Source organism: Saccopteryx leptura, chromosome 6, assembly GCF_036850995.1.
Source record: "Saccopteryx leptura isolate mSacLep1 chromosome 6, mSacLep1_pri_phased_curated, whole genome shotgun sequence".
In the NCBI taxonomy this organism is placed as follows: domain Eukaryota; kingdom Metazoa; phylum Chordata; class Mammalia; order Chiroptera; family Emballonuridae; genus Saccopteryx; species Saccopteryx leptura.
In genome coordinates this window covers 152,305,813-152,332,064 of record NC_089508.1, presented here as the reverse complement: position 1 = coordinate 152,332,064, position 26,252 = coordinate 152,305,813, and the positions used below count along the sequence as shown (strand labels likewise).

The 26,252-nt window shown below is 43.8% G+C and overlaps 1 protein-coding gene across 7 annotated transcripts in view; it reads right to left on the bottom strand.

Moving 5' to 3' along the window:
• Positions 1–453: 453 nt before the first annotated feature.
• NSD1 (nuclear receptor binding SET domain protein 1) overlaps positions 454–26,252 on the bottom strand; it is a 174,076-nt gene continuing 148,277 nt past the window's right edge. For all 7 annotated transcript variants that reach the window (XM_066344719.1, XM_066344721.1, XM_066344718.1 and 4 more), the window contains 6 exons: positions 22,170–22,439; positions 19,721–19,837; positions 16,792–16,933; positions 10,127–10,233; positions 8,331–8,535; positions 454–6,757 (listed from right to left, as the gene is read on the bottom strand). In XM_066344719.1, coding sequence (XP_066200816.1) covers positions 5,130–6,757; positions 8,331–8,535; positions 10,127–10,233; positions 16,792–16,933; positions 19,721–19,837; positions 22,170–22,439 — 2,469 coding nt within the window. In that variant the 3' untranslated portion in view covers positions 454–5,129. The remainder of the gene's footprint in view (positions 6,758–8,330; positions 8,536–10,126; positions 10,234–16,791; positions 16,934–19,720; positions 19,838–22,169; positions 22,440–26,252) is intronic.

The window sequence follows — 26,252 nt, the reverse complement described above, 5'->3', positions numbered from 1 at the left end:
TAGCAATCTTTTCCAGTATAGAGGCTTGGCTCCTTTGCCTCTACTTCCCTGCCCTAGGTCAGGTCCTCTGCAATGCCTAGCACCTGCCTCTGAAAGACTAAAAACTTGGCCAAGATGGTCAGACTCATACTCAGGAAGTCCTTTGGTTCTACTTCCTTTTTAAAAACCAATTCCTCAAAATACCCTTACTTCATGGGTGATGAAAGCTTCCTGTAAAGGGGCCTGAAAAAACACCAGCCACTCCCAAAAGAAAGACATTCAGGCACCTAATGACTACTGAGAGGAAATCCACACCTCTCCCATGAGGTGCTTGGAGGAAGAGCTCAACTCCACTGTGTCCCCACCCAGGAACTGGCTCAGGGGCTGGCGTTTGCTCTCACCCCAAACCCATCCTCCCTCCTGTTGGACTACATCTCCCCATGGACAACAAAACACAACACAGGGCAAGGGCCATAAGAGTAAAGTTAAACTTTACTTTACAGTAATTTTTTTCTATATACAAAGAATTACAGTACATGTTTATGGGAACTCCTAGCACAGGGCTCCCCTCTTTTCCACTAGGAGTTTCACTTACAGCTGACAATCTATGGGGTGAGGAGCAAAAAAAAGGTGATGGACCTTAGCTGATCTCCTGATGCCCCTTTTTTAAAAATATAAAGCTAGATCTCTATTGTCAGCTTGTTTCTTTGCCAAGACTTAGAAATCTCTCCCATGAGCTCCTGCGTGCTGCACTCACCCATCTCTACACACTCACCTATATGCACACACAGGCAGCACCCACCTCAGACCTGCGGACTGACTACCTGTTCTCTGCCTTTCCTGTGGATGTCTGAAGCACCAAAATCATTCATTTCTGCTCCTACTCCCTGGGTTCACCTCCTGTCCACAAAGCTTTGCTTGACTTCCAGAGTGTTACCCCAGAAGCCCCTTAATGGCCTGATGTTTGGAAAACCATGGGAAAAACAGGACCACTTAAGAATTTAATGTGCTGTTTTTTGCTTATGTTGGTAGGAAATATTTCTTCCTAGGCTGTGGATTTCTGATTAAACTTTCCACTTCCCTAAGAAATACTACCCTTAATCTTCATAAGCAATAGAGGTGTTCCCACAGGAGAAGGAAAGGTAGAGAGGGGCGGAAGGTAACCGAGGGAAACCTTGCACCTGGAGCTCTTTCCCACCCTGTTCCAGGCAGTGTGGATGGAGGCTATGGACAAGGTGACACCAGCCCTGAGAAACTCAATGGCACCCTTGGACACAGCAACTCTTCCACCTCTAGACCACTCCAGGGTCGGTAGTCTTCACTGAGGCTCTGCTCTCTCCTTCTCTTAACAGAGCCTCAAAAGAAACTGTTCTACATAAAATCTGCCCCCCCCCCCCCCCCCCAGGAACCTAGATTTCTCAAGTCACCAGTCTCAACCCTTGGCAGTGCTTATTATACCAGGAAATTAGCACCGTTACATTTTTTGTGTGTGTACAAAGCAATTACGTATTCTTATTTCAATTTATACTATAGCAACCTCTGGCCCTAGGAAGCTCAGCTGAGAGCTAACTGGCCACAGCCAATGAAAGTTCCATGCAGTGGCTACCTAGCTCTAAATGATCTGGAATGTCTAACACAAGGAACAGCCCAATCATTATTTAGTAGGAAAGGGGCTTGTGGCAGCTCCTGTCCTGCCACAATCTCAAAGAGGTTACAGCACTGGGCCACTCTGACCTCCTGGTCAGATGATGATAATATACCCCCCCGCAAAGACTTATGAGAAAACACACTTTATAGGAGATGAGGTCAAAATCCACCCACATTTCGTGCTCTCCTAATTCCTCTCCACAGGGGAAGCTGCCCAGACCAGACTTCCTGCCACTGTGTTCTCACAAGGTGACCTGGGAGTCCAGCTCCAGTGAGTAGATGCTGCCAAACCTGCAAAAGAATCACTGATGCACTTCGTGCCAAGACTGTGGTGTGGCGTAGAGGATATAAATACAGTTATTTTCATCAATGCCAAAGATGTAGATTTGGTAATTGTTCAGAAGAGCATCAACACAGTGATTTAAATCACCTCAAACTCAGTAACTTCAGACATTTAAAAATTTGGATGCTTTGTAGCAGTGACAAATGTTTTACTATGAGAATGGGTTGGCTTCAGTAGGAGAAGCAAATGAGGCTTTGAATTTAAGTTTCCATAATTTTTTTTTCTGACTTAATGGGCTAGGAGAGGTACCTGTTCTCTAGCTAGCTGTGGAAGTTATGGATTCCCCCTGGGAAAGGCTTCCTGGGGAGCCCACTTATAGGCAGACTTGTGAGATCCCAATTTCCAAGCACTTAGCCAAATACCAAAAATACCATCCCACAAAAAGGTCAGGAATTTTTAAGAGAAAAGATTACCTTTTAACTGCCAATTCTCACACCCTGGAGAAAAGTTCTCAGTACAAGCTCCAGGAGTGTCCCCAAGGGCTAGCTGGCAAGGCCATACCCTCCCCACCATCATGCAAGAGTCTCACTTCTCAACAGTTCTGATTCTCATTCTAATTTACAGCGACTGTTTTCATGTTAAGATGTTAACAATCTAGATTAAGAAGATACCACCATTAGTGAGCCTTATAGATGAATTTCTAGTTTCCACTCAACCTGACAGTCTTTCAATGGCCCTCAAGAAAGCCTGGCACTTCATTTAGATAAAGAACTGCCTCTTAGCCCTACCCCCAGCATAGCTCTGAATTGTTCTCCCAGGAAGGTCTGGAAGGAAGTTTACAGGGAGTGGTGGAAAATGGAAAGGACCAAAACAAAACCACAAAGTGGCACACCTTTCCCTCACTGCCTCCAGTTCTGTGAGACATCTCTAGAGTGGCTGTCAAGTCAGTTAGCTTCCAAAGCCTACTTCAGAGAAGCTACTTCAGGATCAAACTTCTCCACTTAACAAAGTTTACATAGCCTGCACAACCCCCACCACAAAAAAAATTCACAGTTTATTTCATGAAACAAGGAACACAACCTAGTGAAAGGAGATTCTGACAGTGCAGTGTGGATACTTTTTCTGATCACAACTACAGATGATAGGAGAGAAAAGGGCACAGGACTGGCACCAAGCAAACCCTACTCATACAACCTAAGAGATTAGGGAAAAAGACCTACTATTGGCAGTTATATACTTATTATTCTCACACATGATAAATACTTAATATAATGAACTCTAACATTCTGGGTGGATTTCTTTAAAAATATCTTTTCCATGGTTTAAATTTTTTTTTAAAATAAGATGCTGTGTTTTCTCTTCCATTTGAACAAAGAGCTTTCATCTCTGATGATGTGGGAAGAGAAACAGGACGAAAGGGGTGAACTAGGCAGGTGGAATTTACAAAGGAGATTCCGAGGGTTAAGTGAGATGCAAGGCCCCTAACCTCGGGGCAGCCCTGCCCAGCCTTGTGCCTCTGCCTGAGTTCAAGTGTCTCAACCCCAGAGACTGACTTTGGGAAATAAAAGCAAAGTCTTTTTTTAATCTTTATATAAAGCGCAAATGCTTCTATAACGACTATTGTTCTCTCCTTAAGAGTGATCGGAGTAACCTCAATAGGACCTTAGGAAGAAACTGGGACAAAATACAGAATCCTATTGAGGGTATAGAAGCCATAACTGACACAGAATGGCCAGGAGACATTTGAGCCAGATGGCCTGGTTGGCTAAAGCTGCTGGCGAAGTTGGCAAAGCAAGGAGGTAAACACATTTGGTCTAAGGACAAAAGAGGCATGAGTGAATGTGAAGGAACTGGCCAAACAGCACTTCCTGTTGGCAGTCAGTGAGCTTGGGTGAATGGTAGGGCAGGGTAGCACCAACAGATTTCCCAGCCCTTGAGCCCCAGCTCCGGGCAGCAGTAACAGATAATCAGCAGTTATGAGTCAACTCTCAGACTGGAGATTTCTCTAAATACCACATCTTGCCAGTCATAAAGGAAGGATTACGGTTGCCTTTGAACTGAGTCAGCAGGCAGCTCTCAACACAGAGCACAATTCTCAGGGACAGGGTGGTAGAATCCACTAGTGAAGAAGACTCCCTCCATTGGGGAAGAGAGCAAAAGATCAGAAGAGAAGTAATTTTCCATCAGGATCTGGCATCCTCCCTGAGCTGGTGGTGGATCTAGCCCAGAGCTTGCCAGAGATTCCTCAGGTCAATGGCCCGAGACTCTAAAATCTGTAAGCACCTGAGTATTTAGGGGACAGGCATGGGAGGATTGATGCAAAAGGAAGAAAATAGGTAAAAAAGAAAGGTTAGCTTGCCAATTGCCTTCTTACACTGTGGGAAAGCTACGTCCTTGTAGAGCCCAGCCCAACCAGCTGTTTTGCCAAATCTAGATCTTCACTATGCACACCCGGACAGAAGCAGCAGTGGCTGCCCAGTCAACAGTGCCACTTGGCTTCTGCACAGCCCCTCCTGCCAGTAGACATTTGCACGAGCGTACATGCATGCACACACACATGCACACCTGACCAGAAGAACCTTACTCAACACAACCATATCTGGGGCCACAAAGGACACTACAAAATGTGTCTGGAAGCCCCAGGGCCCCTCAGAAGTTCAAGTTATTTCCTGGTCAAAGGTTCTTGAAAACAACCTGGAAACCAGGCAGGCATGTTAGGCTCACAGGGATCAGGTCTTATTTATCTCTGTATCTCCTATCAGTGACTAGCACCTGGCCTAGCACATGTGAATGCTCAAGAAATCACAACTGAATTGATTGGATATCAGTTCCTCCCCAGGGTTCATAAAGTACCCTCAGTGGGGCTCTGCAGGACTAGAGAAATAACATTGACAGCCCCTCTTCCTTCCAACCTGCCCAGTGGAATTGAATCCCATGCTTGACTCCAGAGTGGACTTTTTATTTCAAGTTGACCATGTTTAAAAGTTGAGGGAAAGAGACGTAAGTCTGTCTCCTTGGCTGAGGCCCACTTGGACTTCCATACATGGTTCACACAACCATGAGACCCCACTGGCTATTGTCACAAGAGTTCTGAGTGTTGGAATATAAAGAAAGAAAAACAGTGGAAAAGTGTGGGGGTCAGTTTTTTAAGGGGGGAGGGATATCCCCCCCCCCTAGGACCCTGGGGATAGCTGGTCTGGTCATGTGACCTTTACTGGTATTATTTCTGTTCTGACTCTGCATACTTGTGACTAGGAGGAGCCTGGTGAAGAGCTGGAAATGTATTTTGCTCTGGTTTATGGTCTTGCCCTCTTCCAAGAGACCAGCAAGTCTGTGCCAATGTCTGCGTGCTCCCAGAGGACCAGCAAGACTGTGCCAATGTCTGTCCAGCCACCATGGGCCAGAGCCCTGGCCCTGGTGAGGTCTTTCCCAGGGCCCACGGACTCTGCTCTGTGGTTGTTAACTTCTTCTCGTCAGTGGAGAGGGAAGATGGGGCCTTCCCAAGAGGCCTGAAGGACTGCCCACTCTTGGCACCAAGTCCAGGTAGTTGCTGGCCTCCAGTGATCTGCTTCACCTGCTTCACCAGGCCCAATGCCTGGCTGGGAGTTCCCGGGATCTGCTCAGCCCCTGCAGGTGCTCTTCCTAAGGCCTGAGTTGCTGGCTCATATAAAAAAGCCTTGGCAGGGGACTGAGAAAGAAGTCTGGCATGGGTGAGTGATTTAACAGCTTGCCAGGAGTGCTCCAGGGGGGCCACGGCTTTTCCAGAAGGCTGAAGGACAGGATCTGACACACTGCCTCTCTCAACAGCTCGCGGCATCTGCCCCAGACCTTTGCTGGCAGGCCACGAGCTGGACTCCAACACTGGCATCTTCTCATCAGCTTGTGCTGCGACCTCGTGAGGAGAAGCTGCCCGGTCCTTCTGGCGAGAAGTCAAGTCTATGAGATCCATCACCAAAGCAGCTCTATTTTTTGACTGGGTATTCTGGTCCACGGGCCTCAGTGCTTTTTCTTTAGCTACCAGGGTCTGGACCACAGCTGACAACACTTTTTCAGGAGGTGGGTATCTCTGGGACAAAGATGTATGGGATTTGTCTGGAGACCTGTCTGGAGTCTGGGTTTTGGGGCTGCTAGTGACTAGCAGTCTGTCTGGTGGTGGAAGCCTCAGGACAGGAGGGACTGGGGTTTTCTCCAGGGACTGGGGCCTTGGGCTGGCAGCACCTATGGATTTATCCAGCCGTGGGTCAGCTGTCCCCAGAGGTCTTTCCAGTGGTTGATACCTGACTGAGGGTGAGGAGCTTGGGTTGGTCACTGGAGAGGATTTGTCAGATAGTTGGGGTCTTGGTCCTGCCACTGCAGGTGGCCTATCCAGTAACTTCTGGCTGGATAGCAAGGATTGGGGCTTGGTCCCTGGCCCAGCAAGGGCCCTGACCCTATCTGCAGGCTGAGGCCTAGAGTCAGTTCTGTCAGGTCTTTCAGGCAGTGGTGTCCTCTGACAAGTCCCTGCCAGCGCTTTTTTGGACAGCGTCAATGTCTGGTTGGTTTCAGCAGGCGGCTTGTCCAACATCTTGGGCCCCTGAGCAGCTACTCCTGATGATTGTTCTGCCAGGTGAGTGCTTGGGCCTGGAGGCAGTGGTACTGAGGGAGGCACATACTCACGTATCTCCCCAGGTTCCAGAGGGTTAGGCCCACAGGGGTCATGCTCAGTACAAGACAGACGCCCATCCAGTTTGGAGATGAAGAGCATCCCTTCCCGATGCTGCTTGCAAAAGGAGCTGGGACACATTTCACAGAAGGAGGCTGCTTCCTTCCCACAGATGTCACACTGATGCCAAGGACACTCCCATTTCCCTGAAAACACAGACGTGAAACAAGAGCTTAAAAAAACAAGACATACACATGAGATGAGCCATGGCTCCGGAACCAGGTCAAAGGAGTGATTTCAAACTGCTGTGTTCTGCAAAGAGCTCGTGCTGAGTTCAGGCCCCAGGATCTCAGCTTCCTCTTCTGCATAACCACATATAAAAATAACACCCAAATATCAAGTAGCAACTAAGTATCAACTAAATATAAAAGAAAAGGTAATTTCTTATTTGTATTTCTAACAAGGAAAAAAAACCCAAAGCTACCCTTAGGTAGAATGTGAGGATATTACTTTCATATTTTTGCATATTTAAAGACTCCTTATACAGTCTTTAAATATTTAACTCTAGGGAGAAAATCTCAGCTATTTAAACTCTTGCATATTTGGTTATAGGTAGGAAGAGGGAGCAGATATACAAATGTGGAAAAATGGAAGCAGAAATACATTTGCTCAATGTTAAGTCTTGAATCTGCACAAACTTTATCCTGTGTTGTTCACACAGACTCAGTGGAAAAGACCCAAAGCTAAGGTGCTATTGCCTCCATTTATTGATAGCCCAATCTCTGTCATGGGCAGTTCCACGTGGCTCCTTCCAAATAACCTATGCTAGACGTTGCTTGTGGCTCCTAGGCAGGATCAGTTCTATCACAGCCTGTCCCAGCTGCGACCCTAAGTAACTGATTCTGAAACAATTCCCATTTCCACTTTCTGGCACTGTCAGGTCAATGTTATGCCCTTCCCCTCACACTACTCCAGTTTCTATTATTGCATTACCCTGGCAACCACACATTGAAGGAAAGTTAATTCAGGGACAACCTCCTCTCACACCCACCCCAAAGCTGTTCTCCAATTCCAGGAAGCAGGCCACTAGTGATGTATATACTCTCCTCACTCAGAATGTCTTCCTACCAGGTTCTCACCTTTGCAATTTAAAATAGATGAAAAGTCCAAATTCCAAAAATCCTCTAACTCCAAAGCATCACACAAAGGTTAGTGACTTTTCTAACCATCAATACCTGAGTACCACATCTGCCTAAACAGCTTTCTCACATGTTAATGGACACAGCTGCATATCCTTCAGAGGGGAGTATACTGAAGGGGTCTAAGGGGGCATCAGTCCATTCCTCACTGACTAGAATTACCCAAGCTCCACTCTGTCTCAACTTCTCTTTATTTAGAAAGGGAACATGATTTAGTGACCATGAGGTCAGAAAACTTGGCTTTCAATCCAGCTCCTCCATCTATATGCTCTAATGAGATAAGTTATCTCACCAAACTTGATTCTCAGTTTCCTTATCTGCATCATGGGAAGGTGAAAAGGTCTCGTCTTATGGGTTGCTAGGAGGATAAAATAATGTAACAGAAATGTAAATAAAGTACTTGACACAGAGCAAGGGAGTTTCTATTCTCTATAATCAAGAGTTCTAAGCCTTTGTTGCCATTTATTTCCAGAATGAGAAAATGGACCCATATTCCCTGAACCCTATGCATAGGAAGAAGACCAAGGGCTCTGAGAATCCTGGCAGAGAAGAAGCACTCTTAACAGGTTTTGGCACCAACCTGCTGGTCGCTTGGTTAGATTGAGACAGTCTGCATGGTAAACTTTTGGGCAGCCCGGCTTCTTACAGGAGACAAGCTGGCCAGCATCCCCACAGCTGAAACATTCATCTTCTCGCTCCTTTGTAATTTCACCCTGGCTCCTGCGCTTCCCCTGTTGCTTCTTCTTGAATTTCTTTGACTTTTCTTCCGTGGCAATGGGTTGATTCTAGAGGTCAGATATTGAGCAGTAAGCATTCTGTCAACACATTAGTTGTATGATCTTGACCAGGTTAACTATTCTTTCTGAGCCTCAGTCTCTCCTCTGGGAAAAGATAGTCCTCAAAGATTGTTGTAAAGATAAGAGAAAATGCAGACAAGGCACCTAGCACATCACAGGTGCTCAGCAAATGGTTGTATTAATTGTTAATTTTTGTATCAACTATTCCTGCCACCTGAATGAAAGAAAGAGAGAAATGTTCTTTTTGTTGACACACAAGGCTGGTGTTAAATGTCATCCCCTTTCATAAGTTTTACTTTTACCTTAATTTCATTACTAAGGAAGACTTCTCTATGTGTTTGTGTGTGCACATACATTTCTTAGCTTATTCAACAAAACTTCACTGAGCACTTAGTATGAGAAAGATACAAAACTAGTTCATGGTCCTTGCTCTCAACAAGCTATACATTTTTATCTAAGTCAAGTCACATTTATGTTCACCACTCAAGACAGACCCTGGTGCAGCCAGCAGGTCTCCTTTTAGTCACCAAACCCGGCGGTTTTCATAAGTTTCTGCTCTTGAATTTTTCTATCACTGATTCATGTGTGAAATGCTACACAGACCTTAATGAAGGATGCAGAAACTGACATCCCCAGTGCATGTAATACCATTAAGCTTGGTTAAACTCAGTTACTATTTAAATTACAGGGAATAAGTCAACTGGACGTCTGAAGGAACAAGGCCATTTAACCAACCAACTAAACAAAAAACAAAACAAAATCCAGTAAAAAGATAATTTTTCTTATTTAATAAGATAATCACCTTCATGTGTTACTGGCTCAACATGATTACCTTCTTTAGTTACGGGTTTCTATACTAATTTGCATTTTTCAGTTCTTAATGTTGACTTTATAGTCAAAAACCATAATGGAAATACCCAACTGGAGTCACTGTATAATCTATGCATCAAAATTAGACTTCAACTTTTAGTGTGCTGTTACTTATGATAGAGAAATCTGGAAGTATCCAGATGTTCATCTATTATAGTCTATCCATTATAAAAAAATTAAACAGTCACTAAAATGATGATTAAGAAGGCTATGTAACAGCAAGGAAAGATTTTTTATAATATTTAAGAAAAGAAGGATACAGACTTGTAAACCATTCTTAACAGTTATAGAATTATATTTCAGTTAAAGAGCACACATAAAATATCAGGAAGACACAACATTTTCACTTAGTTACAATGATAAGATTAAGGGTCCTAAGACAGTGTTATTAGGAAATATGAGTGAGATCATCTGAGACCAATAAAAATGTGGGAACCCACTTTACAGATTCCTATTTTACAGGTTTTTTTTAGCTAGAAAGTTATCACCAATTATAAGTCAGATTGCTCAAAACACTCCAATACTCAAGACACACTCTTGTCATCAAACTGATCGTCAGAATGCTTACTTAGTAAATTGCCAGTGGCCCTGACAACTATTCAATGTCAGTATTTCAAAGAGACATGTTCTTAAAATAAAGACTCAGCCCTGCATTGGTTAAGGCAGGTTGACCACGCCATTATTCCCGATGCAAATGTTTGGAAGGTACCTTTGGCCTTACACCCAAAAAGCCGCTGCAGTTCGGGGCTCCACATTTGCAAACAGTCTTTCCATTCCCAAGACATTCTAGGTTGTAGTTGAAGGTAAGTTCAGTGCCTGTATAAGAGACCATGAAAATAATTAATATCTATGGTTTTAATTACATTATTTCTGTATTAATTATAAAGTATTGGCCCTTGCTGGTGGCTCAGTGGATAGAGTGTCAGTTAGCACAGTGTATGGATGGCCCAGGTTCAATTTTGGTCAGGGTACACAAGAGAAGTGACCACCTGCTTCTCCCCGATCCCCTTCCCTCAGCCAGTGGCTCAACTGCTTTGAGTATGGCCCTGGGCACTGAGAATAGCTAGGCTGATCCAAGGGTGGCAGCCTCAGGTGCTAAAAATAGCCTGGTACTTGAGCTTTCAGGTTGGGGCAGATGCAGTAGTCTGCTTCACTGTCTCCCCGCCTCTCACCTTAACAACAAAAAAGAGTATGTTGACTTCTAAGAGAAAAGATTAATTTTTTTTTATTTTTCTGAAGCTGGAAACGGGGAGAAACAGTCAGACAGACTCCCGCATGTGCCTGACCAGGATCCACCCAGCACGCCCACCAGGGGGCGACGCTCTGCCCACCAGGGGGCGATGCTCTGCCCCTCCGGGGCATCGCTCTGTTGCTACCAGAGCCACTCCAGCGCCTGGGGCAAAGGCCAGGCACTTCTCCTGTGTGCCCTGGCTGGGAATCGAACCGGGACTTCTGCATGCCAGGCCGACGCTCTACCACTGAGCCAACCGGCCAGGGCAAGATTAACTTTTATAAGAATAAAAAATTTAGCCTGACCTGGTGGTGATGCAGTGGATAAAGCGTCAACCTGGGATACTGAGGACCCAGGTTCAAAACCCTAAGGTTGTCGACTTGAGGAAGGGGTCACTGGCTCAGCTGAAGCCCCAGGTCAAGGCATATATGAGAAAGCAATCAGTGAACAACTAAAGTGCTGCAACAAGTTGATGCCTCTCATCTCTCTCCCTTCCTGACCCCTCTTCTCTCTCAAACAAGAAAAAATTTATTAACTGCAAATCCCACTATATTAATAAAATATAAATATTAATCCTGAAAAATTATTAATCAGCTAATACAATTTAATATGAGAAAAACTTAAACGACTTAACAAGTAATATTTAAACTAACTTTTACTCTAGAGGTATTAATATTGCAAGTTGTATTATTTATTTTCTAACCATGCAGATTCAAAATATATTAATATATTACCAAAATCAAACAAACGACGATTTACATTCATGTGCCAGGCATTGAGAATGCAGGTATGAAAAAACCCTGTTGTTCTGTGCCAAGGTGAGTACCTGGCAGGACTCAAGGGAGAGACATCTCACTACTGAGTAATACTAAAGAACTCTACTAGTGGTTTTCAATCTTTTACACTTGGTGAAAATAGAATTATTTTGGGGACCACTTAAAGCAGAAATCACCCTGAGTATAAGTGAATTCGACCAAGATCACTGGGTCATACAACATCAGGATGGTTAACGCTTTCATAGGCACTAAATTTTTGGCAGACCAGCCTGTGGGTGAGAGTTAAACACTGCAGACCTAAAGTCCTAGTTTTACATTCCAGTTACCCCACAATCAGTGATTTGAGCTCTGAGTCCATCTGTTAAATGGAGAAATAACTATCTCACAAGCTTATTGAGAGACTATGACATAATACACATAGCAGTAATTTGTAAACTTTTAAAAAGAGATGCACAGATTTAAGGAGAAAACGTCTCCTCTCTGTTATGCATGTCATCAAAACCAAGAGAACAAATTAAAACATATTCAAACTCAAAACACGTTAGTAAAGGCCTACCAGATACACCCATTGTTAACTTACTGGACTAGCTAAGGAGTAATTCTATCACCTATTCTTTTTAAATTTAAAAATATATAACTGAATTTTCATAAATTTTTTCCTTCTTTCCGAAACGAGAGGAGGGGATATAGAGAGACAGACTCCCACATGTGCCCCGACTGGAATCCACTCAACAACCCGTCTGGGGCCAATGCTCTGCTCATTTGGGGCCATACTTGCAACCAAGCTATTTTTAGCACCTGAGGTGGAGGCAGGCTCCACAGAGCCATCCTCAGTGCCTGGGGCTGGTGCTCTCGAACTAAAGGAGCCATGGCTGTGGGAAAAGAACAGAGAGAGGAGAGAGAAAGGGGGAGAGGGAGGGGTAGAGAAGCAGATGGTCGCTTCTGTGTGCCCTGACTGGGAATTGAACATGGGACATCCACATGCTGGGCCAACACCCTACCACTGAGCCAACCAGCCAGGGCAATTTCCATAAATGTAGTGTGCTTATAATGCAACTCAATGATATAAACAAATATAAGATAGCAGGATACTTGGCATAATCAGCTGCTCATTCATCATCCACTATGTAAACATAATGGCACAAGGCAATAAATCAGAATGCATTAGTGCAGTGGTCCCCAACCTTTTTTGGGCCACAGACCGGTTTAATGTCAGAAAATATTTTCACGGACCGGCCTTTAGGGTGGGACGGATAAATGTATCACGTGACCGAGACAAGCGTCAAGAGTGAGTCTTAGACGGATGTAACAGGGAATCTGGTCATTTTTTAAAAATAAAACATCGTTCAGACTTAAATATAAATAAAACGGAAATGTAAGTTATTTATTCTTTCTCTGCGGACCGGTACCAAATGGCCCACGGACCACTACCGGTCCGTGGCCCGGGGGTTGGGGAACACTGCATTAGTGTGCATAAAGCAAGACTCATATATCAATTCTGACTGGTTAGCTCAGTGGGTTAGAGTGTTCTCCCAAAACAAGGTTACAGATTTGATCCGTGGTCAGGACACACACGGGGAAGCAACCAATGAATGCATGACTGAGTGGAAGAACAAATGAATGTTTCTCTTCCTCCTTCCCTCTCCTTTCTTCTCTATGTCTCTTTAAAATTCAATGAATAAAAAATAAAGCCTTGGCCAGATAGCTTGGTTGGTTGGATCGTTGTCCTGAAGCACAGAGGCTGCTGGTTCCATCCCCAGTCAGGGTACATACAGAAACAGCACAATGTTCCTGTCTCTCTCCCCCTCTCTCTTCCTGCCCCTGCCTCCACACACAAAGAAAGACTCATACCATTTTAGAATATAGTCTCACACAAAAATACTCAAGAAATCTGAACTCACTGTGGATGGCGAAGGGAGCATGACACATTTGGGAAACAGAAAATAACAGGCATGTGAAGAACCCAGTAAGTTGGATGAATAAGGAGGAGAGCAAGGTGAAAAGTTCTGATTCCATCTGGCATGACCACAGCTCCTACAGGCACTCCATATGGCACTCAGCACATTCTGTCTCGTCTCCCCATCCCACCCATGCAGACTGGAAGTCAAGCAAGTACAAGGAAAAGGTCTGCGAATTCTGACACTGTGCTACCTGAGCTGAGACAGGACAAGAGAGAGAAGAAATATGTGGCTAGACATGGCAGAGGAGGCTATCCCCACAGACAGACTAAAGTTCTGAGTACAAATATGGTGCTGAAAGCAGTCAGGACAGACACAGAACTAAAGTCATATGACTGAGTAACATCTGAGTAATTAATTCAGATAATTCCCCTGCCCCAGCTGAGGGTAGTTAGAAAAATGGAGAAAATAAGAAAAGTCAAACCTCATATATCTAAGTAACATAGATATAATGCCACATACTTTACAGCACTTTTGCATGTATTAGGTAATATGCTTGGAACACTGTCTGACATCTGATAAATGACAGCGGTCATAGTATTCACTTGATAATTCCCGTTACAAAGTAGCAATTTACCCAATTCACTCTGAAGCCATCCATTCAAAAAACTAGAGACAGTCAGCAGTTTCTTTGTTTTTTTTTTTGAGAGGCAGGAAGAGAGAAAGACAGGAACATCAAGGCTGCTCCTCCTGTATGTGTGCTGACTAGGGAATTGAACCAGCAACATCCATGCTCCAGGACGATGCTCCAAGCCAACAGCCAGGGCTTAATTTTTAATGACTTTTAGAGACAGAGAGAGGAAGGGAGAGAGAAGGGAGTGACAAGGGAAGCATTCATTTGTTGTTCCACTCAGTTGTGCATTCCTTGGTTGCTACCAGGGATCGAACCTGCAAACTTGTCATTTTAGGACAATGCTCTTAACTGACTGAGCTAAGTGGCCAATGCACAAGTTGGCATTTTAAAACCCAATTATCATTTAGTCCGGCAGAGTACAGTGCATAGTGATGCTCAAGCACTGTCTCCATCGTTAATACTTTAAGTAGTGTAACACAGGAGAAAGGAACTAATGGCTGAGTTTTTAAAATAAGAAAATAGTGAGAACCTTCAAAATTCTGAAAAGCCTCAACAACTAGGCAGTAACTACAAAGGAAAAGATATTTGGGGTGAGGGTGGGGAGTGGGAGAGAAGAGTATGTCCACAGTTTTTTTTTTAGTATTTATTTTGATTTGAGAGAGAGAGAGAGACAGACAGACAGACAGGAACACTGACCTGTTCCTGGGTGTGCACTGACTGGGGATTGAACTGGTAACCTCTGTGTTTCAGGACGATGCTCTAACCAAATGAGCTACCTGGCCAGGGCCACAGATATTTTTTTAAAAAGGCAACAGACCAAAAGCTGACTAATTGCTCTTTATTTATTTTATCTTGGCCCTGGATGGCTGGCTCATTGGATAGCATTGGCCTGGCATGTGGACTTCCCGGGTTCAATACCTAGTCAGGGCATACAGAAGCGACCACCTGCTTCTCTTCCCCTTCTCTCTCTCTCTCTTCCCCTCTCACAGCCTGGCTCAACTGGTTTGAGTGTTGGCTCTGGTGCTGAGGATAGCTTGGTTGATTCAAACATCAGCCCCAGACGGGAGCTGCAAGGTGGATCCTGGTAGGACATATGAGGAAGTCTGACTATACCCCCTCCTCTTACATAAAAAAATAAAGAAAATTAAAAAAAATTTATTTTACCTTTATTAATGTTTCCGACGGTAAACAACACTGGGCAAAAGAGAACTTTGGTCTTCTTCCAGAATTCTTATAAGGGACTCGGCTTTGAGAGTAACTACACTATACTACTACTGTTAATTACAAACTACCTAGGCCAGTCCAGTCTGTTTGAATGCAGGAGTGTCTGTGCAAAACTCATTTTGAAAAATTACATATTTACTTGTACATATAAAATTCACACTATATATACAAGTCTAAATATACTGCTCACAAAAATTAGGATATTTTATCACTTCGTATTCATTTTCAAAATACCCCCTAATTTTTGTGAGCAATATATTTTTTAAATTATGCAATTTAGAGGGTGTCAATATGTGCATGTATATATGCTTAAAATAAATTCATCAAAAAATCTTGATGGTAGAGATTAAGCTCCTCTAATTTATGAAAAATACCTGTCAAAAGACTTTACTTCCAAACTGCACAGCTATATCAGATTTACTTTCATATATCTAAATGCTGTCCTGGTTACAAACACCTCACATCTATACTATACTCTTAATTCTTAGAGAAACAGGTACCTGGCAGGCCACAATAGAACTGTGCATTTTCCAAATATCCAGTTCTTTGGCATCTTGGGTGTTTTTAAACAGCCTTGGCCTCATCAACCATAAAATTTGGAAGGGTAAGAGACGACTGTTTGATTTTACAAAGCGGTGAGGGCAGCTGTGAAAGGTATGATAAGAAAGGAGCAATGGTCCTGGCTGGTTGGCTCAATGGTAGAGCATCAGACCAGCATGCGGAAGTTCTGGGTTTGATTCCCAGCCAGAGGACACAAGAGAAGCGCCCTTCTGCTTCTCCACCCTTCCCCCTCTCCTTTCTCTCTACCTGTCTCTTCCTCTCCTGCAACCAAGGCTCCACTGGAGCAAAGTTGGCCCAGGTGCTGAGGATGGCTCCATGGCCTCTGCCTCAGGAGCTAGAATGGCTCCGATGGAGCAATGGGCCAGATGGGCTGAAAACCACCCCCTGGTGGGCATGCCAGGTGGATCCCAGTCAGGAGCGGGTGGGAGTCTGTCTGCAGCCCCCACCCCCCGCCACTTTGGAAAAATACAAAAAAAAGAGCAATGAATTGCCCATACTTTCTAAGACCAATTTTCATATAAAAGGTATGAACAAAATCTGGAAATTTCTTTAAAATCATTCATACCCAAAGGTTTACGACACTATGCAAAGTAAAATGAGTCAGTCACAAAAGAGCAAATCCTGTCTAATTCCCCTTATATGAGGATCCTAGAGCAGTCAAATTTAGAGACAAAAAGTAGAATGGTCGTTGCCAGGGGCTGGGGGAGGGGAGAATGGGAAGTTAAGTGTTCTAATAGGTACAGAATTTCACATGGAGAAAATAAAGTTATCAAGATGGATGGTGGTGATGGCTGCACAACAAGGTCAACAGATTTAATGCCACAGATGACACACTTAAAAATGGTTAAAATGGTCAATTTTGTTATGTTTGTTTTACTACAGTACCAATACCAATGAAAAAAAAATTCCATGCCAAGTACCCCCTGGAAAGTTTTATATATATCCTCAGGAGTTGGCAAACCTCATTTTATATTATAGGACATATGGGATTTTAAGATGATAAAATCTAAAATTCCATTCTTAGCTCCAGAATCTTCAAGTGAGTCTTACCTGCTTTAATGTCACTCAGGGCAAAAAGGCCAACCCGGGTATCTCCATTCACAGACCACTTCTGTGTTTCACAGTTGGGCTGGCAGCAGTGATTCATGAACCGAGCATAGTTTCCTTTGGGACCAGCATCAATGATCCGGTCCTAGAATTCCAACAGATGCTGCTCATCAGAAACCTTCTAAGATAACATAATGGAGTCTCCTATTCATAGAGTTTGAGACTCACAAAGGAGTAATTATCAAAGTGTTCTCACTAGATCAGCACTAGAATAACCACCTGGGAACTCTTTAGAAATGCAAATTCAGGCCCTAGCCGGTTGGCTCAGTGGTAGAGCATCGGCCTGGCGTGCAGAAGTCCCGGTTCGATCCCGGCCAGGGCACACAGGAGAAGCGCCCATCTGCTTCTCCACCCCTCCCCCTCTCCTTCCTCTCTGTCTCTCTCTTCCCCTCCCGCAGCGAGGCTCCAATGGAGCAAAGATGGCCCGGGCGCTGGGGATGGCTCCTTGGCCTCTGGCCCAGGCGCTAGAGTGGCTCTGGTCGCGGCAGAGCGACGCCCCGGAGGGGCAGAGCATCGCCCCCTGGTGGGCAGAGCGTCGCCCCCTGGTGGGCGTGCCGGGTGGATCCCGGTGGGGAGCACGCGGGAGTCTGTCTGACTGTCTCTCCCCGTTTCCAGCTTCAGAAAAATACAAAAAAGAAAAAAAAAAAAAAAGAAAAAAAAAAAAAAGAAATGCAAATTCTTGGGTTGGGCTTCAGGCATATTAAAGTAGAAACTGAGGTGGGGCCCAGCAATATATGCTGTAACAAACCCACTAGGTGATTCTGACAAATGGTGAAGATGAAGGACCATGCCCTAAAAGAAGCTTGTCCCACCCACTAAATTAGGTAGTCCTGAACCTGGCTACACATTAGAAATGACCTAAGGGGATTTTAATACTGATACTGAGACCCACTGAAACTAAGATCAGAACACCTACAGGTGAGAATCTCACAAACCATAAGGGTACAATAAGAGTACAACTTGATAAATGCTCACAAAGTTTCATACTAGGAAAGAGGTCTATTACAAAAGTTAGTAGATGACTGCCTGACCAGGCAGTGGCGCAGTGGATAGAATGTCGGACTGGGATGCCAAGGACCCAGGTTCAAGACCCCAAGGTCGCCAGCTTGAGCACGGGCTCGTCTGGTTTGAGCAAAGCTCACCAGCTTGGACCTGAGGTCTCTGGCTTGAGCAAGGGGTTACTCAGCCTGCTGAAGGCCCACGGTCAAGGCACATATGAGAAAGCAATCAATGAACAACTAAGGTGTTGCAAAGAAAAACTGATGATTGATGCTTCTCATCTCTCTTCGTTCCCGTCTGTCTGTCCCTATCTATCCCTCTCTCTGACTCTCTTTCTGTCTCTGTAAAACAAAACAAAATAAAACAACAAAAAAAGTTAGTAGACGGAAAAAAGAAAAGATAGCAGAACCTAATAGTCAGGTACAAAGAAGAAGCACAGATACATATAAAATAATCACATTGGGATACTAGCATTAGGAATAAGTTCCAAATATTGTTCTAGGCACCAATGAAATGAAACTCAAGTCCTATAATTGAAAAGCTGACGTAGGTTCATAAGCTGACTTCTATAGTCAATTTATATGGCTTCAGTACACTAATTAAATAGCAACACATATGTTTCTCAATCTGTAAAATGAAAGAGTAAAAGAATAATTATTCTAGTTTCAAGTTTTAATCCTGCAGGAAAAATACACTGCTCACCAAAATTAGGGGATCAGGGAATGTGCAGATACTCCAGTACTTTCAGCCTTCCTTATAGTGCATTTTCACCAATGAAATAAAAGTTGGTTTTGCATCTCATTTGCATAATCAAACAACTTTTTTTGACTTGTCATTTGGTTTTCTGATGTTCATGTTTAATTAAAAAAAATCCAATGCTTCTTGTTTTGTTTTGTTTTTTTCTTTACAGGGACAGAGAGAGGGATAGATAGGGACAGACAGGAACAGAGAGAGATGAGAAGCATCAATCATCAGTTTTTCATTGCAACACCTTAGTTGTTCATTGATTGCTTTCTTACATGTGCCTTGACCATGGGCCTTCAGCAGACCGAGTAACCCCTTGCTCGAGCCAGCAACCTTGGGTCTAAGCTGATGAGCATTTTTTTATTTTGCTCAAGCCAGATGAGCTCGTGCTCAAGCTGGCAACCCTGGGGTCTCGAACCTGGGTCCTCGGCACTCCAGTCCAACGCTCCATCCACTGCGCCACCGCCTGGTCAGGCAAAAATCCAATGCTTGTTTTTATTGCTTCATATTCATTTTGAAATATTCCCTAACTTTTGTGAGCAGTATACTAATTGATAGATACATGAATTTACCAGAACTTCCAACTGCCCTTTTGCTGTTCTGCTTGTCTATCTGACCCTATCCTTGCTTACTTACTATCGCCCCTGAAGCAGAACAGTTCTAGGAAGCTGGTCAACCGCCCCAAGGAGAAGCATTCCAGGAAGCCGAAATCGTAAAACTGCAGAAGGGAGCATACCAGAACTGCTGACTCAACGCACACTTGCTCAAAGATCTCCCCTACCCTATAAAATTTTGCCTCAGAGTCTGTTTCGGTGCCCTTATCCCGGAGAAGTGCCTGGCAGGGTTCCTTTCTTCCTTTCAATAAAACCTGTTACTCTGGTCTTTTCGGACTCCCATGGATTCCAACACTAATAGATATAGTCCCTAACTTACACTGGATAGCTCAAAAAGAATGTTAAAGAAAGCACTGCCTTTGGCCATGGATGTATAGCCATAAATGTGCAAACTTACCTACTCCAGAACCCTGGTCAACCCTGAACATGGGGGAAAGATACTATTTTAGGTAGTACACGAATTGCCTACAAACACTACGGCTGTCAGGACACTATTTTCACAATCCATTACTTACTTTGTCTAGAGTGAGCATGTAGAAATTAGTGATATCGTGCTCCTGGGCGTAACGGATTCGAGCTCTGCACTCTTCTTCATCTATTAGTTCACCCACATACTCATTCACAAATTCACCCTAGAATGAGAAATAGTTGTTAATAACTTAATGGCAAAAAACACAACTGTATTTATAGGTACATCTCACTTAAAAAAATTAATAAAAATAACATTCATTATTCTCCAAAAATTCTCCAAAGCAGTTCATGTGTATGTAGCTAGTCATTTAATAACGGTTTATTCACAAAACATAAATACAATGCTTCCACTATTTGATAATGAAAACCATCTCCCTACTCCTACCACTGCCATTTGGAGAAAGATAAGAACACAATCAAGAACAACCAAAATGGAAGTAAATTAAGGCTGCATCGTAATGGTGAAATGGATAGTTGATCCCTTTACCTGCCCAAATACTTTAGTAAGTCAGTTTCCCTAACTTAGGGAGGTTCTTTTCCCTTGGAACATGCCCTTTTGCCCTTCCCCATTTCTTACCACTGTCCCCCTGACTCACTATACTATAAACATACTGGCTTTCACTCATGCTGTCCCTTCTATATTCAATGCTTTAACACTTAACCGACGTTAGCCAGTAACTACTTATTTTTCAAGTTTCAAAACAATTTTCAGAGACAAGCAAGTTTCAGGCCCTTTTGCCACATGCCTTCAGAACCCTTTCTACTTCCACACTGGGTGATTAATTGTTCAACATATCTCTTTCTTCCTCTAGAACATAAACTTTACGAAAGCACAAAACATGTCTCCTTTGTTGATCACTACGTCCTCAGCACAATGTCTTAGCAATGACTAGACAGAGTGACCCAGATTCACTTCCTTTCACAGAAACAAACTTCAGTGAAATTCTTCAGAAAGTACAGTGTTCGTAAAGTCATGGTGCACTTTTTTTTTTTTTTTTTTCATTTTTCTGAAGCTAGAAACAGGGAGAGACAGACAGACTCCCGCATGCGCCCGACTGGGATCCACCCGGCACGCCCACCATGGGGCGATGCTCTGCCCATCCTGGGCGTCGCCATGTTGCGACCAGAGCCACTCTAGCGCCTGAGGCAGAGGCCACAGAGCCATCCCCAGCGCCCAGGCCATCTTTGCTCCAATGGAGCCTTGGCTGCGGGAGGGGAAGAGAGAGACAGAGAGGAAAGTGCGGCGGAGGGGCGGAGAAGCAAATGGGCGCTTCTCCTGTGTGCCCTGGCCGGGAATCGAACCCAGGTCCTCCGCACGCTAGGCCGACGCTCTACCGCTGAGCCAAACGGCCAGGGCCATGGTGCACTTTTGACTGGTCACAGGAAAGGAACATAAGACGATAGAAATGTGAAATCTGCACCAAATAAAAGGAAAACCCTCTCAGTTTCTGTAGGATGATGTGGCAGCATGTGCGCATGCGCAGATGATGACGTAACACTTGTATACAGCGGAGCAGCCCAAGGCCATGCCAGTCCAGATGTGGACGGTACAGAGGAAAGTTCAGTGTGTTCTGTGGCTTGCTAAAATTCAAATCCTTGACCAAAGTGCAATGTGAATATCGGCACATTTATAACAAAGCGCCATCACATAGGAATAACTACTCAGTGGGATAAGCAGTTGAAGGAAACCGGCAGTTTGGTGGAGAAACCCTGTTCTGGTAGGCCATCAGTCAGTGACGAGTCTGAAGAGGCTATACGGGATAGCTACCTAAGGAGCCCTAAAAAAATCTGTGCATGAGCCCACATCGAACTGCACTTAATAGGTATGAAACTGGGAGAGTTTTCCCTTTATTTGGTGCAGATTTCACATTTCTATCTTCTTTTGTTGCTTTCCTGTGACCGGTCAAAAGTGCACCATGACTTTACAGACAAACTGTATAATCGGAGTAAGATTTATTTTACTAAAATGTCAAATAAGATTTGTTCTACACAAAAACTATACAATATTATCTATTCATTAGAAACTTGAAGGTCCTTCCAAATTTGGAGTTGAAGATGTTACTTCATTTTCATTATAGAAGGTGTAATCCTCTTCTTTGTGTTCTATGAACCAAAACCCATTTTCCCTCAGTAAAAATAGTCTTAATTTTATTAGTGGTAATTAACACCTCTGAATAATATGCTTACTATGCTATCTTGACTACAGGTGCTAAGGTTCTCACAAAAAAGCAAATAAAGCTAAGTATTTCTGAATTTCCCTTTTTTATCCTCACACACAGTGAACATGATCAACATTAAGGACACTACAGATAAAGAACACCTGTTCTCAAGCATCAAACCGCTAGAACAGGGCAAGACACAATAATAAGGTTAATTCCTACATGATGTTATTTTCCTCTATGATCCAATTATCCATATTCATCAAGAAGAATTATTCATATTAAGCAACTGCAAAGAAGGAAAAAACCCTGAAAATTAAAGAGTTTTCTTCACCTTTTTAATATCTGTTTTTGTTCGGAGACCCCAGCCTCTCTGTAATGTACGAAATATTTCCACGTCTGGGTACTGGCGCTTGGTAAAGCACTGGTTTTGGCAGCGCCCTCCAGCAGGACATACTGTGGGGTGGCACTCATACAGCAGCATGCGGTTGATGCACTCTGAGTCTATCCCACAGGGGTTCTCGTCTGTAGCTTTACAGTTGCAACGGGGAATTTCAGACAAGTCTGCAGTGAAAATCTGTACCCTGCCGATAGGACGGTTCACCTGGAGAAGAAACACATACTATAGTATATCAGGCAAGTCAACACAGATAATTTAGGACCTATAAAAAGGAAATTTCTTTTCCTTAAAGTTGCATGCCACATTTTATATGATTTTGAACTATTAAGATTTAGCAACATTATTCACAAAATGCAAAAGCAAACCAAGTGTCCATTGTCAGATGAATGGATACAAATAATGGAACATTATTCAGCCTAAAAAGGAAGGAAGTTCTGAAACATGCTACTATGGGTAAACCTGGAAGACATCATGTTACCTGAAACAAGTCAGTCACAAAAAGACAAATACTGAATGATCCCACTTATATAAAGTACGTAGTCAAAATTAGAGACAAAAAGAAGGGGTTGCCAAGGGCCAAGAGGAGAGAACGAGAATTTTGGTTTTATAAGATAAAGAAGAGTTCTATAGATGGATAGTGGCAATAAGGACAAAATTATGAATATATTTACTACACTTAAATATGGTTAAGATGGGAAATTTTGTTATCTGTGTTTTATCACAATAAAAAAACTTGGGCCCTGGCCGGTTGGCTCAGCGGTGGAGTGTCGGCCTGGCGTGCAGGGGACCAGGGTTCGATTCCCGGCCAGGGCACATAGGAGAGGCACCCATTTGCTTCTCCGCCCCCCCCCTTCCTCTCTGTCTCTCTCTTCCCCTCTCGCAGTCGGGGCTCCACTGGAGCAAGGATGGCCCGGGCGCTGGGGATGGCTCCTTGGCCGCTGCCCCAGGCGCTCCAGTGGCTCTGGTTGCGGTGAAGCGACAGGGGGGGGGGGGGGAGAGCATCGGGCGCATGCGGGAGTCTGTTTGACTGTCTCTCCCCGTTTCCAGCTTCAGAAAAATACAGAAAAACAAAAAAAACTTGGAGAAAATTAAGTTTTAGGCAGTTTGACTTAAAAATAAAGCCTTACTGAACACACAAAATATAAATCCCACAATATTTTTAAAAATCATTTAAAAAGAATCAATTTCAAGCAGGTAGGCCAAGTAAATTATAACTGGTTTCTACTATGGCCACATGGTAGTGCCATTTTAGCTGCTACATAAATCACTCTTAACTGGCATGAAAATGCCTTTGGATAATTCAGGTTCCTATATGTGAATACGTATTATACTATCATAATTTGAAATTTCTTTAATAGACTACAGAAATATCACGTATTTTATTCAGTGGTGGTAGTACTGAAAATTACAGTGAAAATCTAGTATGATAAATGATAATGCTCAAATAAATAGTTGCAGCAACACTGAGGGGAAAAAGAGACGTTCTATAATAGAGCTGGATTTTTACACTATGAAAACGAGTCCCACTACTTGCTACAATTTCGGTTGGGAACAGCCACAGTGCGTGTCTTCAGAAACTCATCCCATACATAAAATTTGACTATTCAGAAATTGCATAAAATAAATTATTCTACTTGCAAGACATACCTGTAAGACTGTGAGAATAAGAAATACATGAAAAGATACTAGTACAGAGCCTAGCCAGACATTATAATTAGGTTCTCTTTCTTTTAATTTCCCTTATAATTGTTTGTCACATCAAATATTCTAGATTACCAATTCCAATCAACCTAAAATCACTGATTACTTAATTATTTCCAGATATCCTCTAAATTCTCAAATAGTTTCACTACTAACATTTTATTGTTTGCCTCCTATTCTTTTTTTGTTTTTTTCTGAAGCTGGAAACGGGGAGAGACAGTCAGACAGACTCCCGCATGCACCCGACCGGGATCCATCTGGCATGCCCACCAGGGGGCGATGCTCTGCCCCTCCGAGGCTTCGCTTTACCGAGACCAGAGCCACTCTAGCGCCTGGGGCACATCCCCAGCGCCCGGGCCATCTTTGCTCCAATGGAGCCTTGGCTGCGGGAGGGGAAGAGAGAGACAGAGAGGAAGGGGGGGGTGGAGAAGCAAATGGGCGCTTCTCATGTGCCCTGGCTGGGAATCGAACCTGGGTCCCCCGCACACCAGGCGGACGCTCTACCGCTGAGCCAACCAGCCAGGGCCTGCCTCCTATTCTTAAATAATATTATAAAATCTACAATCTGTAGAAATATACTTTTAAGTTGTTCTTTGTAACAACTTAAAAGGATAAACATTTCACTGCCTGATTTCTTCCCAGATTCTTCAAAATACTGGTAAAAACTGTAAACTTCCTGTAAATACAGTATGCCACAAACCTTCTAAAGCAAGTTCTACGGGGTAGAAGACCAGGACTGAGCTCAATCACTTGAGACTACAGGTCCTACCTAGGGCATTTGAACTTCTGATTCAAGGAATCTTTATATTACTCTTCCTCCTCCCAAAAGTCTCATCCTACTCTTTAGTATAAAGGTATGTTCTGATCATTCTTTCTTGCCATCTGATCTAACCTATTACTAATCCCAAGTAACTTTCCTCTCTAACATAAAGTAAAACAAAACAAAAACAACAACCAAAAGCAAAACAAACACATGTTAAAAGCAACATAGCCTGACCAGGCAGTGACACAGTGGATAGAGCATCAGAATGGGATGAAGACCCAGGTTTGAAAACCCATGGTCACCGGCTTGAGCACAGGTTCACCCGGCTTGAACATGGGATCACAGACATGACCCCATGGTCACTGGCTTGAAGCCCAAGGTTGCTGGCTTAAGCAAGGGGTCAGTCGCTCTTCTGTAGCCCCCAGGTCAAGGCACATAAGAGAAAGCAATCAATGAACAACTGAGGTGCCCTGCCCCAGCAAAGAATTGATGCTTCTCATCTCTCTCCTTTCCTGTCTATCTGTCCCTATCTATCCCTCTCTCTATCTCTGTCAAAAAAAAGGGAACAACATAGATATGTAATTGCAAGTAAAAGCTTGCTTCTTTTGTAAAGGACCAGACAGTAAATATTTTTTCATTTGTAGGCCCCAGATCTCGGAATAATATAGCTCAAGCCCTACCAATGCAGCACTAAAATAGTAACAGACAATATGTAAATAAACATGCATTACTGGGCACCAATAAAACTTTATGGGATGTGTCAGGAAATATTCCTTTTTTTTTTTTTTTTTTTTGCAAGCACAGTTGGCCTCTGACCCACAGACATAGTTTGCGAACCGCTGTTCTAAATCCTTTCCCTATAAACACTTAAAAAAAAAATTAAAGTGGTAGAGCATCAGCCTGGCGTGCAGGAGTCCCAGGTTCGATTCCCGGCCAGGGCACACAGGAGAAGCGTCCATCTGCTTCACCCCTCCCCCTCTCCTTCCTCTCTGTCTCTCTCTTCCCCTCCTGCAGCCAAGGCTCCATTGGAGCAAAGTTGGCCCGGGCACTGAGGATGGCTTCATGGCCTCTGCCTCAGGCGCTAGAATGGCTCTGGTCGCAACAGAGCGACGCCCCAGATGGGTAGAGCATCGCCCCCTGGTGGATATGCCGGGTGGATCCCGGTCGGGCGCATGTGGGAGTCTGTCTGACTGCCTCCCTGTTTCCAACTTCAGAAAAAAAAAAAAAAAAAAAAATTAAGACATTGGGCTCTTTTTTTTAAATTATTTTTTATTTTTATTTTTCTGAAGTTGGAAACAGGGAGGCAGTCAGACAGACTCCCGCATGAGCCCGACTGGGATCCACCCGGCCTGCCCACCAGGGGGCGATGTTCTGCCCCTCTGGGGCGTCGCTCTGTTGCATCCAGAGCCATTCTAGCGCCTGAGGCAGAGGCCACAGAGCCATCCCCAGCGCCCGGGCCATCTTTGCTCCAATGGAGCCTTGGCTGCGGGAGGAGAAGAGAGACAGAGAGGAAGGAGAGGGGGAGGCGTGGAGAAGCAGATGGGCGCTTCTCC